Source organism: Delphinus delphis, chromosome 5, assembly GCF_949987515.2.
Source record: "Delphinus delphis chromosome 5, mDelDel1.2, whole genome shotgun sequence".
Classification (NCBI taxonomy): domain Eukaryota; kingdom Metazoa; phylum Chordata; class Mammalia; order Artiodactyla; family Delphinidae; genus Delphinus; species Delphinus delphis.
The window spans coordinates 27,120,468-27,139,353 of NC_082687.1; the positions used below are offsets into that span (position 1 = coordinate 27,120,468).

General features: G+C 40.2%; 1 protein-coding gene across 3 annotated transcripts in view; it reads left to right on the forward strand.

Annotated features, from left to right (window-relative positions):
* ARHGAP10 (Rho GTPase activating protein 10) overlaps positions 1-18,886 on the forward strand; it is a 326,043-nt gene that overhangs the window by 104,287 nt on the left and 202,870 nt on the right. For 2 of the 3 annotated variants that reach the window (XM_060012123.1, XM_060012125.1), the window contains exons 4-5: positions 2,781-2,852; positions 11,986-12,087. In XM_060012123.1, the coding sequence (XP_059868106.1) occupies positions 2,781-2,852; positions 11,986-12,087 (174 nt within the window). The remainder of the gene's footprint in view (positions 1-2,780; positions 2,853-11,985; positions 12,088-18,886) is intronic. The other variant, XM_060012124.1, reaches the window with a different exon arrangement.

Genomic DNA, 18,886 nt, shown 5'->3' on the forward strand with positions numbered 1-18,886 from the left:
CAAACAGTGACAGCTTTACTTCTTCTTTTCCAATTTGGATTCCTTTTATTTCTTTTTCTTCTCTGATTGCTGTGGCTAAAACTTCCAAAATTATGTTGAATACTAAGTGGCGAGAATGGGCAACCTTGTCTTGTTCCTGATCTTAGAGGAAATGATTCAGTTTTTCACCACTGAGGACGATGTTGGCTGTGGGTTTGTCATATATGGCCTTTATTATGTTGAGGCAAGTTCCCTCTATGCCCACTTTCCAGAGAGTTTTTATCATAAATGCGTGTTGAATTTTGTCGAAAGCTTTATCTTCATCTATTGAGATGATCATATGGTTTTTCTCCTTCAACTTGTTAATATGGTGTATCACATTGATTGATTTGGGTATATTGAAGAATCCTTGCATTCCTGGGATAAACCCCACTTGATCATGGTGTATGATCCTTTTAATGTGCTGCTGTATTCTGTTTGCTAGTATTTTGTTGAGGATTTTTGCATCTATGTTCATCAGTGATATTGGCCTGTAGTGTTCTTTCTTTGTGACATCTTTGTTTGGATTTGGTATCAGCGTGATGGTCGCCTTGTAGAATGAGTTTGGGAGTGTTCCTCCCCCTGCTATATTTTGGAAGAGTTTGAGAAGCATAGGTGGTAGGTCTTCTCTAAATGTTTGAAAGAATTCGCCTGTGAAGCCATCTGGTTCTGGGCTTTTGTTTTTTGGAAGATTTGTATTCACAGCCTCATTTTCAGTGCTTGTGATTGGTCTGTTTATATTTTCTATTTCTTCCTGGTTCAGTGTCGGAAGGTTGTGCTTTTTAAGAATTTGTCCATTTCTTCCAGATTGTCCATTTTATTGGTAGATAGCTGCTTGTAGTAATCTCTCATGATCCTTTGTATTTCTGCAGTGTCCGTTGTTACTTCTCCTTTTTCATTTCTAATTCTATTGATTTAAGTCTTCTCCCTTTTTTTCATGATGAGTCTGCCTAATGGATTATCAGTTTTGTTTATCTTCTCAGCTTTTAGTTTTATTGATCTTTGCTATTGTCTCCTTCATTTGTTTTTCATTTATTTCTGATCTCATCTTTATGATTTCTTTCGTTCTGCTACCTTTGGTGTTTTTTTTTTTGTTCTTCTTTCTCTAATTGCTTTAGGTATAAAGTTAGGTTGTTTATTTGAGATTTTCTCGTTTCTTGAGGTAGGATTGTATTGCTATAAACTTCCCTCTTAGAACTGCTTTTGCTACATCCCATAAGTTTTGGGTTGTCATGTTTTCATTGTCATTTGTTTCTAGGTATTTTTTGATTTCCTCTTTGATTTCTTCAGTGATCTCTTGGTTATTTAGTAGTGTGTTGTTTAGCCTCCATGTGTTTGTATTTTTGCAGATTTTTTTTCCTGTAATTGATATCTAGTCTCATAGTGTTGTGGTCAGAAAAGATACTTGATACGATTTCAATTTTCTTAAATTTACCAAGGCTTGATTTGTGACCCAAGATATGATCTATCCTGGAGAATGTCCCATGAGCACTTGAGAAGAAAGTGTATTCTGTTGTTTTTGGATGGAATGTCCTATAAATATCAATTAAGTCCATCTTGTTTAATGTGTCATTTCAAGCTTGTGTTTCCTTATTTATTTTCATTTTGGATGATCTGTCCATTGGTGAAAGTGGGGTGTTAAAGTCCCCTACTCTGTTTGTGTTCCTGTTGATTTTCTGTTTTATGGCTGTTAGCATTTGCCCTATGTGTTGAGGTGCTCCTATGTTGGGTGCATAAATATTTACAATTGTTATATCTTCTTCTTGGATTGATCCTTTCATCATTATGTAATGTCCTTCTTTGTCTCTTGTAATAGCTTCACAACTTTTAAAGGTTATACTCCATTTATAGTTATTAAAAATATTGGCTGTATTCCTCATATTGTACTTTATTTCCTTATACCTTATTTTATTTTTTAATATTTATTTATTTAGTTATTCATTTTGGCTGATCTGGGTCTTAGTTGTGGCATGTGGACTCTAGTTCCCCAGCCAAGGATTGAACTCAGGTCCCCCTTATTTGGGAGCGTGGAGTCTTAGCCACTGGACCACCAGGGAAGTCCCTGTTGTCTTTTTTTAGATTCCACATATAAGTGATATGTAGATTCTGTCTTAAAATGAGAAGCCCTAAACGAGCCAATATAAAAATGAGTGAGGTTGTGGGTGGAGTCTGTGTGTGGTTCCTGTCATGGTGACCTTGCCAGCTCTCTGAATATTTGGGTGACTGACTGTCCTGAGCTCCAGTGACTCTGCTTTGCTAGCATAGCCTAAATCCTCATGAGGAATTTTCAGTGATGAAGGGCTGTCCTGCTACATTTAAACTTGTAGCCACAAACCTAGCCCTCTACATTATGTAGTCTGATCACTAATAATGGAATGTCATCGACTTTTAAATTTCTGAGCAGTGGGAGAAAAAAAAAACCCTTCCAACAGAAGTGTTCTGTTAATGAATGTGATAGACCCCTTTGTTGTTTGAAGCCAACCCTCTTGCTGTTTCCCTGAAGAAAGGGCTGTACTGGGGCTAGGTTGCACATTTCCCTGGCACTTTGCCGCACCTCCTCTTCCCTGAAAATATTTATGGAGATTTGATGTGTTAATAAGTTTAGAAGTGATTTAATGGTCACATTGGCAGGGTGAGATAAAGCAGTTCAGTGTGTTGTTCATTTTGTTTCTGGGTGGGGTGGAAGAGGGAAATGAAAGACTAACTTTTTCCTCTTTGGAAACCTAATACTCTGCTCTTCTGTTATCACTCTTGTTCTCTAGGCATTAAGTGTCACCGAAACCCTGATTAAACCCTTGGAAAAATTCAGAAAAGAGCAACTTGGAGCCGTCAAGGTTTGTGTCTAATTTGAGCACACTTGTAAACAGCAACTGTAGACACCTCTGCTGCTTGAGCGTACGCTCGGTTCACAGCAGCTTTGAAGGAGATGTTGGAGTCCACCGTCTGTTGTTTTATGTTTCAAATGTGCTTTGTCCCCTCTGGGGGAATATGGAATTGAAAACAAAACAAAAACGCCTGGACTGGATGGTAAAACCTCTCGTAATCATCTTTGGCTGCACCTTTCCATGTAGAGTTTTAAAAATATCTTTAAGCAGACAACACGTTTACTCTGTATAGAAACATCTTATCTCTGTAGGAAGGGCAGTGATTTCCATGCCCGCCTCAGCTTGATGGCAGACTGTAGCATCATACTAGGGTTTAAGATTAGAAATGCTGCTACACCAGCATGCCATTGAAACTAGAAAGAGAATATTCAGTTACAGTAAGTCCTCTACATACGAACCTTCAAGTTGCAAACTTTCAAAGATGCGAACGTGCGTTCGTATGTCCAGTCATGTTAAGTTAGTTGATGTGTCTGTAAGATTACTGTACTGTAAGGTTAAAAATGTTTTCTTTATTTTTTGTGTTTGTTTTTTGTGTATTATTTGTGTGAAAAGTGTTACAAACCTATTACAGTACAGTATTATATAGCCAATTGTGTTAGTTGGGTACCTAGGCTAACTTTGTTGGATGTACGAACAAATTGGACTTACGAATGCACTCTTGGAACGCAGCTCATTCGTATGTAGGGGGCTTACTGTATTGGGATGTATTTCCTTCAATTTAACACAAATTTATTGAGCGTCTGTTACGTGCCAGCATTGTTACGGGTGCTGGGGATTCAGAGGTGAGTGAACCACAGACTCTGTACTCAGAGCTCTGGGATGTAGCCAGGATTTCTGGGAATAGTGCAGGGACTTTGCCACTGGGAGCCTAGGATGTATTTAGCAACTTCTAACGTCTGCTAACTAAGAAGCTTTGAAATTAACTCAGAGAGGTAATTTCCACCAGCCTCTCTTGAATGTTGTGCGCGTACTTGAGGGAGAAAAAATAGCGTTTCCGTGTTGTTGACCATTTTTGGCTTGGCCTAAGGAGACGGGAATAACTTCAGTTTTAGGTAGGGAAGAGAGGTTTTATATTTATCTTTTTTTTCCCCCCATGCATTGGTGATGTGAGGTTTTTTTTTTTCTTTATTTGTAAACAAACTATTAAAATCCTTTTCTACGAATAAACATTGTGGTCTCCATGGCGATAGCTATATAAATGGATCCAGAGAGGGCCAGCTTCTTAGCTGCTATTCATAGACTCAGTTCTCCTTTAAGTGACCTGTTAACATATTAGACACTTCTTTTTGGCATGATATTTTACAGTTTTTAACGAAGGGCTGTGTTTTGAGGGGAGGTCAGTGGGGGTACCACCCCAAGTCCTCTTCCTGGAATCGTTTGCTGAGCTACCTGAAGCTGGTTTGTGTCTGCTGGCTTTGTAGCAGGACATTGGGGGGTCTGGCTTCACATCTGTGACCTTGGGCAAGTAATTGGCTTTAGTTTCTTACCTGTAAGATGACAGACTGGGGATCTGACTGCTCTAGTTTGCAGTTTCATGATTCTGTTTTCTCTGATCTTCATAGGCTGTCTTAAAGCTTGAATAATCTTGGTTCTTTCTCTTTGAACATTTCATGGCAGGTACTGAATGTAAACATTTCTTCTTTTTCTTACTTTACTTGGATGATGGTCGGGAAGGATAAGGGTTATATTATGTACGTGAAAAATGAATGTGACTTAATTAATAGATGTATTTCCTTTTTATTTACCTACTGGGTTTTTAGAAATTTCTGGCCTTGAGTCTTCTCCTGACTCCTTCTCCTCCCAAGATTTGCCCAGCTTCTCATGTTGTGCCCGTTCAAAGTGTGGTTGACCCTTGAACAACTCAGGTTTGAACTGTGTGGGTCGACTTATATGTGGGTATTTTTCATTAGTAAATACTACAGTACTACAGGATCCACGGTTGGCTGAATCCACGGATGTGGAACCGCCTATGTTGAGGACCGACTCTAAGCTATACTCGGATTTTCAACTGCTCCTAGGTTGGCGTCCCTAACCTCTGCATTGTTCAAGGCTTAACTAACTGCAGAGCAGCTTGCAAAATAAATTGCCATATTACAAGGTTAAATTATTTTAATACTTTGTCTCTTGAGCTGTTTAATGGCCAAATTCTATCCTGAAGTCCCAGTTCTTTCTTTCTTTCTTCTTCTTCTTATTTAAAAACATTTTCTCCCCTCCCCTCCGCCGCACTTCATGGCATGCGGGCTCTCAGTTCTCTGACCGGGGATCGAACCGCGCCCCCTGCAGTGGAAGCACAGAGTCTTAACCACTGGACTGCCAGGGAAGTCCCCCATTTCTTTCTTTCTTCATTTTTTTTTTTTTCTGGCTTCAGGTTTATGAAGGGTGTATCCTACACTCTTGTTCAGTACAGTGTGTGTGTTGGCTGTCACACCTATCGATGTTACCTGGGAGAAGCCTTTTTTTTTTACTGGTAGTTTTGTGTATTAAACAGTAGAGAAAGGTAGTTTTCTAGGTTATATAGTGATATATAAGCATCTGTCTTTTTCATTAGATTGTTAAATCTTTAAGAGAAAAACCTATGCTTGTTTCTTTATTTTCTACCAGCCTCCACTCTGTCTTACTATAACGTATTTAATAAATAAACCAATTCTACTGTTCTTCTGTTCTATTCTAGAAGAACCAGGAAAGGGCTTATAACCTGGATATTTGATGATTTTCTCCATTTGTGCGTTCTAAACGCCAATCCTATTTTGAAAAGCACACGCTCTTGTTCCAGTGGTTTATTTACTTACGCAGGATACTTAAAAATAACTTAATTCTCTTAGGTTAAAGATCTTTTTTTAAATACCGTGAAGCAGTTTTCATGTGGGGAGAAAAAGACAAAAGTCTTTAAAAGTTGACCGCAGCGGAATTTTTTAGATACCCTTGTCAAAATGTTTATCTTTTCTTTCCCTTCTCCTTTTTCCCATCTGGGACGGTCCTGTCTTTCGCTTTTGTATGCAAGCTCTTTCAGTTCCATTTACTTCTTCATTTTCCAGCATCCCAGTGACATGTGTAATTTGTGTTTTTAACATAATCGAAACTGCTAGGTGGCTTTTGTAAACTGGATTTTTTAGGAGCCCCCAGGACTTCTTTTCTGCTGTTTCACTTCTATTTGGATGTGTTCCCTGTCAGTCACGTCAGTTTGGTTTGGGCTTCAACCTCCGTCCTGTAGGTTCTGCCACATTTTCTCATGTGCCTGCCCGGTTCTTGTCTCTGTTTAAAGAGCCCCATTTCCCACTGCGGGACACAGTCGTTCTGTGCTGTGTCCCATCAGTTCAGAGTTTTCTTCACGGCCTCTCTTAGCTTTACTTCCGCGGAAGCTCTTTTCCCTTCCCCAGAAGCTTGTCACTTATTCCTAAGTATCTGCATAACATTTTGTCGATAACCATTGCTCATTAAATGTCAGTTTAGCCACAGGAAACTAATACAGGCACCAGGCAACATCGGAGCCAAGTGCATTGTGTACAAACTCCAAGAAATACTAGAACTTGCTAAGAGTTAACAGTGGGAGAATTTAAAATGGCTTTCTCTGAAAGGGGCAGCATGCAAATAATCAAACGGATACAACGAAATGATACTGATAATTTATAGAGCCTATTCAAATGCTGTTTTGCAAAGAGCTAATTACTGTTTTATTCAATAGAGTAAAAGGTTTAACCAGAAGGCTTGAAAAAATGTTTATTTCATAAATTATACCTTAGTAGCTCAGCCATTACCAGACTCTCACCCCATATTTCCTTTGTATTTCTTTTCAAGACTATGCCTAACGACTAAATGTTTAATAAAAATTAAAAATTAATAAAAATCAACTTCCTGAGATTCTGTAAATGACTGCACAATGTGGGTTAAAAAGCAAATTTATTTGAATAATTTCTCAATTTATGTTTGATAGAGCAGGAAAAAGGTGATTTAATCACATTTCTTTCATTTTTAGTAATAACAACCTTATCAGGCCTATCCTATGGCACAGTGCCAGAGGCCTTGGGATATACAACTATGAATTAAAACACTGGTCGGCCTTTAAGAAATTGGCAAGTCTGTGTGGGTGATGTCAAAATAAAAAAAAGGCAATAAAAATGCACTGTGAAAAGTGCTCTGATACGAGTAAGCATCGGTGCTCTGTAGGTGTCCTATCATCTTGGCTTTGGAGCGCCAGGAAAGTCTTTCAGGAAGACCTGATTCTCCCTCATTTGGAATCCTGCTTCTGCCCCTTAAGTGGCTCTGTGATTTGGGGCAAGTTACTTAAGGCCTCTGAGCCTGTTTCCTGATCTTTAAAACGAGACTTAGGACACCGGTCTCTGAACGTTTCGCGAGGCTTCAGTGCATTTGCTAACATATTTCCGGGGTCTGGCATATACACATATGCATATATGTGTACATATTTCTGGGGTCTGGCATATACACATACATATATGCAGGGCCTGGCATATACACAGTTGCAGTTCTTTTAGGATCCCCTTTGTGACATGCTCCATATCAGCTTGCCAAAAAGAACTGTGCAGGTTTTTGTCCACTCTTGGCGTGCCGGGTTCAAGCACTGTGGCTTGTGACCCCCCCTGGCCGGATGGTGCTAAGGTGATGGATAGGTGACTCGAGAGCAACGGCACCGGAACCAGCAGTGGCACTTTGTCAGGGTCGGTGTCGCTGCTCTATAGGCTTCTCCCTTCCCGTGTCCTCTGACCGATATCTCCTGGGCGCCTACTGGGTGTGCAGGTAGAGGCTGACTTCTCATTGCCGTGGAGAGGCTGAAGGAGCTTAAAGGCAAAAGGGGGTGGGGGGCTGGGTAGGGCAAATGAAGTGTCAAGGAGGACTGGTGACATTGGTGCAGGAGTTGAGGGAGGCGGCTGTCCCCCCACTGGAGGAGACAAGGAGTACTTCATGGAAGAGGTGGCATTTCCACCGCCTGGTTTGGGGGTAAAGGCTGAGTTTCCAATGCCCTGGGCTGTAGTGTGTTGGTGGACCAGGGGAGCAGAACAGGGATTGCAAAGCTCTTGTTGGCCTGGATATACAGGAAAAAGTGCTCCTGCCGAGTGTGTTGTATGTGCTGTGAATCTTGTTTCTTGTATGTGCAGCATTACTCCCACCTTTTTATTTAAATAAAGAGGGAGAAGGAGTTGGAATCTCTAAGAAAGTATTTAAGCTCCTGTCTAGACTAGTCAGGCCTTATTATTTACTGTTCGTAGTTTGAAAATAAGTCTTTTCATTTCCTCATCCTAGAAAATTTGTAAAATACCAAAGATATTTAAAAAAGAAAGTTACCTGGTAACTTAAAAATTTCCCCTTCTTCTAAAGCAAAGCAAAAAATTCTAGTACCCTGCAGAAATGTGGACAGTTCACAGGTGTGTTCAAACTTTTGTGAATTCTTTATATGTTCTTTACTCATTTTTCCTTGGAAGTGTAATGTGTGATTTGAGCAAAAACTTGCTCAATAAAGAGTGTTGTATGTGTTAGGAACGTTTACTTCTTTTCTTCCATATTAATTGTATCTTCTCTCTGCCTGTTGTTTGCCTTTTGCCTTATTTATTGTGTATTTTTGATATCTAGAAGTTCTTATGGCTTCTTCCATTTCTCTTTTGCTCAGAAGTTCCTTCTCTGTTCTGAGATCTGATTGAAAATACTCTTTTTTGGCTTCATTTTTTACTTGTGGTTCTTTCAGTCCATCTGGAATTAATTTTGATTTGAGACATGGTTCTCTTTTTATTTCCAGCTAGTTAACCAGTTATACCCACACCATTGGTTGAGTAATATTTTTTTATCCAGTGATTTGTGATGAAACCTTTATATATATATATATGTTTACTTCTAATAGATTCAAAAAACCTGATTATTTATGTTTTGTTTCCTAGGTTTATTAAGGCCCTCTACCATTTACACCATCTACATCTTATTTGACTAGTTATGCTGTTTTAAGTAATAGCGCTTCTTCACTGTTTTTTTTTGTTGTTGTTTTTGCATGTGTGATTCTATAACATTACAAGCTGACTTCCCATGAGTCATCTTTAACTTGTAAACATTTCGTTTGGCTTACTCATGTTAAAACTGAAAAAAAATTTTTTGTTGCCACCATTTAAAAATCACTGGGTTTTCCAGCTGTTCCAGAAAAATCGGAAGACAAAGCCTGTGTACTGGGCTTATATTTCCACATGGCAGAAATCTGCAGGGGCTCTGTTATGGCTGCCTGCCGTCCTAGAATAGATGTGGGCTACCTGATTTGCCCTTGCCTCCACCTTTCCTTACTGAGTTTTACTTCCAGCTTGACTCAGACTCACTTGAGTAATGCTGTTTCATAAAAAAGTTTTCATTGTATTAATTTGATCCTTGATAGAGCCTTTTGTCTCATATGGCTCAATTTATTATATATATGTATATATATATATATATATATACACACACACACATACATATATATGTATCCTACATTGCAGTGTTGAAGAAAAAGGGCTCCATTCTTTATTGAATGCTGCTTGAACACAATTCCTTTTAAAATTCATATTATTTAAGTGCCAAAAGTCATATGAATACAAAGAAACAGAATATTCTATAGTGACCTTGAGAAGAAATGCAAGGAGAAACAATTATCTGAGTCTTAAGATTCAAAAGCAAAACACAGTAGCGTTTGTATAATACCATACCAAGTACGAACAATTGTATTTCCACTCTAATTGGTGGGCGTGATGTTGTTTCTTGGCTAAATTCTTTCTTCACAGAGCCTTGATAGAACCATTTTCTTTCATTCCCAACCTAACCCACATGCTAATTTACATGCCCCACTATTGCTGCGTGTGCTGGGGTGTTTTGACTGCTGACTTTAGCATCATTGCATCCTTTGTCCCCTTCCGTGATTCACATGAAATCAAAGGAGTAAAAATGTTTTCAGTATTCTCTGGTAAGTACTAATCTGCAAAGATGGTGAGCACGTTTAACCACATGATCTCGCTTTGCAGCGTACTTGCGGTAAATGCAGCTGTGTCACCTCCATTTCTATCTCATTTAAACCTGAGAAACTGATGCTCAGAGAATGCTGTGACCCTGGGGCAGTGTCACAGAACAATGCGTGGCTGCTAGAACCTGCGTCTCTGACACCTAATCCAGTGCATGCTCTGCAATATGAACTTTTAAAAATAGTGGAGATTTTGAAGTAGTGGCCATATGTTCTTTTTAGCTTATTTTCTGTTAGTCGTTAAAATCGTTCAGGAAGTGCGTCATAATGAAAAGCAGAAAAGAGAGTAACCATGTAGTATTAATGCCTTAAGCTTTTAAAAAAATAGTTGTAAATTAGACCTAGGACATAAAGAAAAAATGTGCTTCTGTTTCAACAGAAGTTTGACTATTCTCATACATAGGCGAACCGTAGGGTCACAGAATTTTAGGATTGGATCTAAGAATGGACTAGTACAAAACCAAATCCCTGATCTTTTCAGTAGGAAAACTAAGGTTCTGTATTGTTAGGTGCTCCCCTCCCCGCCCCCGAAAGATGTGCAGCTAGTTGGTAATTAAACTTGGAGTAGAAATGGGAAGAAGTAACAGTTCCCGAGTCTGTCTCTTCCATCAGTATGGGGATTAATTTAGGGTCTTTAGGTGGGCTGGCAGAGCTCCCTTCCTGCCTTCTCACAACAGTTTGTAGTCCTGTGGAGTGAAAAAATGATAATAAATGTGAAGAAACAGAATTTTTGTGCTTTATTTACTCCTTTTGCTTAATAGGGAAAAGATCATGCCAGAAAAGGCTGGGAGAATCCATTATTTTTGACCTAGAAAACGGAAGTTGGAAAATAGGGAAGGGAATGTTCCTTTTCAGGAGGCCTTGGAGAGTTGGTGAGAGTTTGAAGTTAATGGAAACATTCTGACAGCATGAGGACATCGCGTGTGCTCATTGGTGCTCCGAAATGTTTATGAGAAATCTACTTACCTTTGGCAAGCAGTGTTGGGGAGATACTCTGTCTTCACTGCTGCCTTAAAAAAATTTGGTTCCTTGTGAAATAGGGAGGGTGGGAGGGAGGCTCAGGAGGGAGGGCATATGGGGATCTATGTATGCATATGGCTGATTTACTTTGTTGTACAACAGAAACTAACACAGCATTGTGAAGCAATTGTACTCCAATAAAGATGTATTTAAAAAAATAAAAATGCACAGGGAACTCTATTCAGTACTCTATAATGACCTATATGGGAAAAGAATCTAAAAAAAAGTGGATATATGTATATGTATAACTGATTCACTTTGCTGTACACCTGAAAATAACACAGCATCACAAATCAAGTATACTCCAATAAAAATTTGAAAAATATATTTAAAAAAATTTAAAAAAGCTACTCTAGCAAAAGGAAAGCAAATGCTGTTTCCAGGCAGTGCCTGAGAAATGTTTGTAATGTTAACCAAGGGATCTTGGTACAAGTATGTCAGTATTATTTTAGGCCTTGTCGACCTATTGCTAGTATTCTAGACAGTGTTAAAGAAATCACTCCTAAGGTTTGGGTGAGTAGATGACATTCCTGGTCAGAGGATTTTATTGTGATATTCATACTGGACAATTGGGGAAGATCTTTTAAGATATTTCCTACTGCCCCAGTGGTGATGATGATGATTTTTTTTAATGTAGATCAAAACTTACTCAGTTTTAAGTGAATTCCATTTCTGTGCCAAAATCTGTACTGTAGCAAGTTTGCTTTTTTAAACTTTATTATGTTCTTATTATGTGTTCATCTTAAAAATATATATTTTTTTGAATGGAAGGACAAGTGAATGGCATTAATTCCAAACACTGATACGTATGAAGAGTTGAAAAATAACAGGCTTGGAAAAAAGCCCATTAAAGGAAAAAAAGAAAAAAATAAGTGACTCTTCAATCCTAATGCTGTCTTGATGAGTAGTAAGCAGTATGGCCTGGGTGCAGATAGAGTTTCCAGATAACTCCTTCACACTTCGTGGTATTTTCTTTTATTTTGGGGTATTTTTCATATTTTGAGTTTCCCAATGGATTAACTATGTGTATGCCTTTTTTTTCCCTTTTGTAATCACAGTTGTCTATGTTTTTCTGATTTGTAGGAAGAGAAAAAGAAGTTTGACAAAGAGACAGAAAAGAACTATAGCCTAATTGATAAACATTTGAATTTATCAGCGAAAAAGAAAGACTCACATTTACAAGAGGTATTGTTTTTATTTTTCTGTTAACTTGTTTCTAAAATTCAGTAATCAGTGCATGCCTTTTTTTAAAAAACTGTGCTTTTCTTTTGAAAACATTTCATCCAGGATTATTAGAGGTGGAAAAAATGACCAGGTATCACCATGAATAAAAGAGCTCTTTTGGAACAAGATGTAAAATATAGACCTCTTAGGGTGATTAATGCAGTGTGGATTCATAGTATTAAAAGTTTTGGTTCTGAGTATATTTTCACAGGAACAGTCATTTTAACCAGCATAACTGAGAACAGATATATGATTTTTCAGGAATAGATTCATTAATTGGCTTTCAAGATTTCTTGAAGAAGTGAATTGAGTAAGCTCCTCCCCCATTTGGCTTTTATGTGAAGGCAGCATTAATCTTAACGCAGAAGATTCAGGAGTTTTCACCTTCATTGGAAAGAGAGCATCTGTTTTACTTGTGTTAACAGACTCATTTTTTTGTTTTTGGAGGGAGCTGTATGTAAGAAGAAAGGAATTTATATCTTGTCTCTCATTTTCTCTTTCTGTTTCTTAAATCCCCTGCCACCTGTTTTTCCTCACTGGCACACTTGAATGGAAACTCAGTTGTTTACAGTTTGTAACATATGCTTTCCTTAAACATAATGCTGTTTGCAGCTGTAAGGATCTTGACTCATCCCACAAAAGTGTGATGTTTTTTTCTTCCATTTGTTTGTTTTTAAACACATAAGGAATCCAGGCATGATATGCCACTATAATATACACTTAGTGAAATATCATCAAAATGACAGCATTGTAGAATAAACCTGGGTTATGTTTACATGTCACAGATTTAGTTGCAAACTCTGTGTGTGTGTGTGTGTGTGTGTGTGTGTGTGTGTGTGTGTGGCGGGGTTATTTTGACATTACCTACACGTCACGTTTTCTTTTGTCTCGCTAGTACTTTTTTTTTTTTTTTTTTTTTCTTTTTTTGCGGTACGCGGCCCTCTCACTGCTGTGGCCTCTCCCGTTGTGGAGCACAGGCTCCGGACGCGCAGGCTCAGCGGCCATGGCTCACAGGCCCAGCCACTCCACGGCATGTGGGATCTTCCCGGACCGGGGCATGAACCCGTGTCCCCTACATCGGCAGGTGGACTCTCAACCACTGCGCCACCAGGGAAGCCCTCGCTAGTACTTTTGACGGACGTTTAGATGGCATTTGACGTTCTGTAAAAGAGAGAGGCCCTTTTGTACCATTTGATCCTCACTCCAATACTGTGGGTAGGGCTCCATTCTCTCTTCCATATTACGTAGGAAACCATGCACTTGTTATGTGTGTTCCCTCATCTCCTACCCTCTGTCTTTTTTGAAATGACAGCTGTTGCTCTTCGAGGCTCTCTTTATGCTAGCAGTTTTCTACCTCTCTTCTCCCCTGATCTCTGTTTTCAGGTATCCTGAAGGGATTTTCATGCGCCAGGTCACTTTCCATCTCCACCTCACTATCTAATGAGGTATCATTAGGCAAAGTCTGTAAAGTCAGTCTTGGCCCTTTCGCTCTCACCCCACATCTAGGCCATCAGCCTATGTCTTCTTTAGCTTCAGAATATTCTCGGAATATGGCCAGTTCTCCTGACTCCCCACCCCTGTCACCCGGCATCTCTTGCACAGATTACTGCAAAGGCCACCCTGCTTTCACCAGGGTGTCCCTACAGTTTATTTTCTGTACAACAGCGGAGTGAGCCTTCGTGTTCCTTTTCTCTAAATACTCCTAACAGCTCCCTTTAGAGGCCCTGGGCGTATCCCGCCTGCCCTCACACCCACGTGGCTGCCTTGCTCTGGCTTGGTTCCATGCTGAGGGCCTGTGCTTTGTTCATCCTTCTGCCAGATCTGCATGCCTCACTCCTTCAAATAGTCTTCCAAATACTCTCCACTCAGACTTCTCCTTACTAGAGAAGTTTTCCAGCCATCTTATTTAGAGTGTCCCCCTTACTCTCCTTTATTTTTTTTTCATACTCTGACAGCCTTTTTCTTTTTTTTTGCGGTTCACGGGCCTCTCACTGTTGTGGCCTCTCCCGTTGTGGAGCGCAGGCTCAGCGGCCATGGCTCACGGGCCCAGCCGCTCCACGGCATGTGGGATCCTCCCGGACCGGGGCACGAACCCGTGCCCCCTGCATCAACAGGCGGACTCTCAACCACTGTGCCACCAGGGAAGCCCTCTGACAGCCTTTTGACTCGCTACATATTCTGTTGTTACATGGCTTCTTCCCATAGGATGTAAGCTCCTTGCAGGCAACAGCTGTGTTCTGTTCAGCACTCTGTCCTCAATGCCTAGAATGAGACTTGTCAGGGAATAGGCACTTAATAAATATTTACCCAATGAACAAGTGTGAAGATTGTGAGGTAGGGCTTCGATAGTTTCATCATTCCCAAAGATAATTAAACTCCAGATGGGAAATTTGAAGAGACCCTCAAGGAGAATCATTTTAGTTTCACTTAAATTACATATTCTTGGCTGTCTTGCTCTGTTTGCTCTTTACAGACATAGAGATTCCCACTTGACCTAGCTTTCCATTGCAAGCGTGAAGGCCGTAAGAAGGGGGATGCTCGTTAATGGGGAAAAGGTTAGATCTGGATTTTGGTTACTTTTGGCAGTGGCTAATGCATTGCTCATCTTCAGTAAACTGAGGTGCTCAAGAGATTAATAAAGGTTGCTGAGACTGGTACTGACCAAAGGCATAGAAACTTGTTATCTATTCTTTCCTCTTGTTTCCAGTGAAAATAACAGGAGGAAATTATGGCGGACACCAGGCTGGCAATTTTAGTAATTCTATTAGTACCTTTACCTGTAGCTCTGTTTATTGAGCACAATGGCTTCTGCCTCCATCACAACCCGACATTCTAATTAATATTTGCACTAGAACAAGAATTGGATATTCGAGAACATTCCATGACTGCTGATTTTTGAAGTATATTTTTGTTTCCTGATGCCAATTAAAAATTGGCACCTGCCACCTGTCTCTACAAGGATTAAGTCACTAGCCTAGCTCTGAGGAACTAACTGCTCCAGGGCTGTAGTCCTCGTTTTGCCCCAAATCAAACTGAACTCACAGCTCGCACGCTGTACATTTTTTTTAAGTCGGCACTGAGTCGTCACATAATTATGTTTCAGTAAATATGACCAGAGAAATAGATCCTTTGAATATCTTTCTGTGAGTGATCTACTTCTTTTATACATATTAACAGCAAGAATGGTTAGAAATGAGATGATAATCAAATTGAAATTGTATGTTTGTTTTAAAAAAATGACTTTTGCTTGGTGTAATAAAAAGTATAGTTCAAATGTAATGTGTGTTTTCCAACACCACCAAGCAACTGACTCAACTCTGACACTACCTAGAGACGGCATCAGATCCAACAGGTTAAGGGCTCAGGTGGACAAGATTGCCCCACTTCTGACTAGCAGATGCAAACTATTATCTACAGAATGGGTAAACAACAAGGTCCTACTGCATAGCACAAGGAATTATATTCAATATCCTGTAATAAACCATAAAGGAAAAGAATGTGAAAAAGAATGTGTATGTGTGTATAACTGAATCACATTGCTGTACACCAGAAACTAACACCTTGTAAATCAACTGTAATTCAGTTAAAAAAAAAAAAAATAAAAGACTACCCCACTTCCGACATCAGTCTGAAGCCCTGGTTGTTACCTGTGCTTCTGACTGGCTACAAAGAAGAGGTTCCTATGACCCCTTCCTTGCTAGAGCGGCTCACAGAAGTCAGAAACATTTAGTTAAGTTTAGCAGTTTATTACAACAGATAATATAGAGGATACGGTTGAACAGCCAGATGAAGAGGTGCACAGGGCAGGGTCTGGAAGGGTCCCAAGTGCAGAAACTTCTGTCCTCATGGAACTGCGGTACGTCACTCTCTAGGCAAGTGGATGTGTTTCCTGTTAACCTGAAATAAATAGTCTGCTAGGTATTTCTCCAGCAAAGATGGGTTTATTCGGGATCAGCAGAGAATTGCAGTTTAGGGTCTGCAACCATGGGGAACCAAGGGCAAGTTTCTGCACGGCAAGGGAAGGAGAACACTTTTGTTGAGAGGGAAAGAGAGTTGAGAGGGCTATAGTAAAGAGTCCCTGGCTTTTCTTGGGCTGGGTCCTAGCCAGGAAAGAAGAGTGGTCTTTCTTCTTGTTGGGCTCTGCGATGGTCTGAAGCCATGTGAGCTCCCCCTTCTGGTGAGTTTTCCGTTTATTAATTTTTTACATTACCAACCTGGAAGCTCATGAGCTCTTGTTCAAGAGCTGTTATAGAACTTAATTTATAGTGTTCCCCTCTTCCCAGAAATAGGTGGGTAGAGCTGAAAGTTCTACCCCTCTAATGAGTGCTATCTTGGGCCCCTACCCTAAGTCACCTCATTAGCATAAACTCAAGCGCTCTCAAAAGGGGCTCCTTACAAATGACTAGAGACACTTCTCTCGCTCAGGAAATTCCAAGGGTTTTAGGAGATTTGTGCCAGGAAGTCTGAGACAAAGACCACGTACACTTTTCCTTACATCACATATATAGTGATTGCCTTTTAGACTGAGTCAGGCTAAAGGACGGTGCTGCTAGGTATAATTTGGATGTCTGTGGCATTGTTGAGGTTACCGGCATGGGTTACCGGCAGTCCCAGGGTTTCTTGTGGTGGACCATGCTGCACCTGGCACAGTGGTTCTGAACACCCAGAGCATTAGGAAGCTGTGGACAGAAGCTGACCTGCCATGCCGGGGTAATTGCAGTAACACAGCCAGGCGAGAGAATCCACTAAAATTAAATTAAAAAACCACCTTGGTAAATCTGACCCTGGTGTCATTTTCTTGAAGGACATTTCCTAGTAACAATAACATGAAAAATCCACCCTTAACCTCCCCTATCTCCATTTTATTAAATACTCAGCACACTCACATTGTTTCTCCTGGGAGTTGTGTCTGTTAACTGCTAGTGGCTGAACTCTCCATCTCTGGATCTTAGAGGCATAAAAAAATCATGATTTTTATGAGTGTTAGGTAGAAATTCTCATTTTGGCTTAGTAACAAACACTCTTATTATAGTTAAACATTACTTTAATTAAAAAAGGATACGATGCCAAAAAAATTATCACCTGTTAGATAAATACTTTTTTTCCCCCAAATTAAAAACTTTTTGTGGTGGTAAAATATACACAACAAAGCATGATTTTAACCAAGTTCAGGCATGCAGTTCATTCGGTGTCATTAAGTACAGTCACACTGTTGTCAGTAACCACCACATTCCAGCTCCAGAGCCCTTTCAGCTTGAGATACTGAAACTCTGTGCCCATTAAACACTAACTCCCCAGCCCCCTTGTGCTCCCAGCTCCCCAGGGACCACCATCCTGCTTCCTGTCTCTGTGAATTTCACTGTTCCGGCTACCTTATCTAAGATAAATCATACAGCATCTGTCCTTCTGTGACGGGCTCATTTCACTTAGCATAATGTTCTCAGGGTTCATGCATGTTGCAGCAGTGCCAGAATGTCCTTGCATTCTGTGGCTGAATAACATTCCATTATCTTTGGAGACCACATTTTGTTTATGCCTTCACCTGTCGGTGGACACTTTGGTTGCTTCTACCCTTTAGCTGTTGTGAATAATGCTACTGTGAATGTGTGTGTGCAAGAATCTCTTTGAGTCCCTGCTTGCAGTTCTTGTGAGTATATACCCAGAAATGGAATTGCAGGATCATATGGTCATTCTATTTTTAAGTTTTTTTTGTTTGTTTGTTTGTTTGTTTTTTTAGAGAACTGCCATACTGTTTTCCATAGCAGCTGCATCATTTTACATTCCCACCAGCAGTGCACAAAGTTCCAGTTTCTCCACATCTTTACCAATACTTGTTATTTTTCTGTTTTTTATTTTGGTGGGGGGAGATAGGGTTTTTTGGATTATTTTCTGATATCTTTTGTTTGTTTTTTGTTTTTGATAAGTGTGAGGTGGTACCTTGTGGCTTTGATTTCTGTTTCCCTAATGACAAGTGATGTCCAGCATCTTTCTTTGTGCTTAGATATGGCCTCTTTGGAGAAATGTCCAGATAAATACTTCTGGACCTAAAATTAGCTGAGTTAGGAAATACAAGATGCCTTGTAAGAACAGTTCTGAGGACCAGAGGTTTCACTACTGTTCCTCTGTGGAACCATCCGCTCTCTCAATTCCCTTCTAGTTAGACAAGAGAAGCTGGAACCTTTCTTTGGAATAGTCTCCTGACCATCTGGTGCCTGTTCCCTCCCAGGGGACAGGACATGGTGAGGACTTAGGAGAGTGACTGCCTGCAGATGGGCTTCCAGCCCAGGCCTCTCTGCAAAAGCCAAGTTCTTGAGATGGTGCCGTCACTTCCTCACCTGCTGCCCTCACTCCTGAGAGCTGTGGCGACTGGAATTTGCTCAGCCCTCCTTCCCGGGCCACTTCATTCTTAGGCGATTTGTTAATGGAAATAATGTTTATGTAATTTGGGTTCTACATGTGCGGTTCCACCTTGGGTGTCCGTTGTGGTTGGGTAGGTTTTTCATGAAGTGCCTTTTACTGTTTGATCTTCTGTCCTTCGGGGCCAGTCTCGTCACAGAGAGCAGGGGTTTGCAAACGATGTCTGCAGAGAGTCAGTTAGTAAATATTGTAGACTTTTGAAGATCACGAGGTCCCTGTTGCAACCACTCAAGTCAGCTGTTGTACCCGCAAGTCTACATAGAAGATGCATAAAGGAGTAGTCCTGGCGCTGGTCCAGTACAGCTTCGCTTAGAATAACAGGCAGCAGGCTATATTTGGCCCA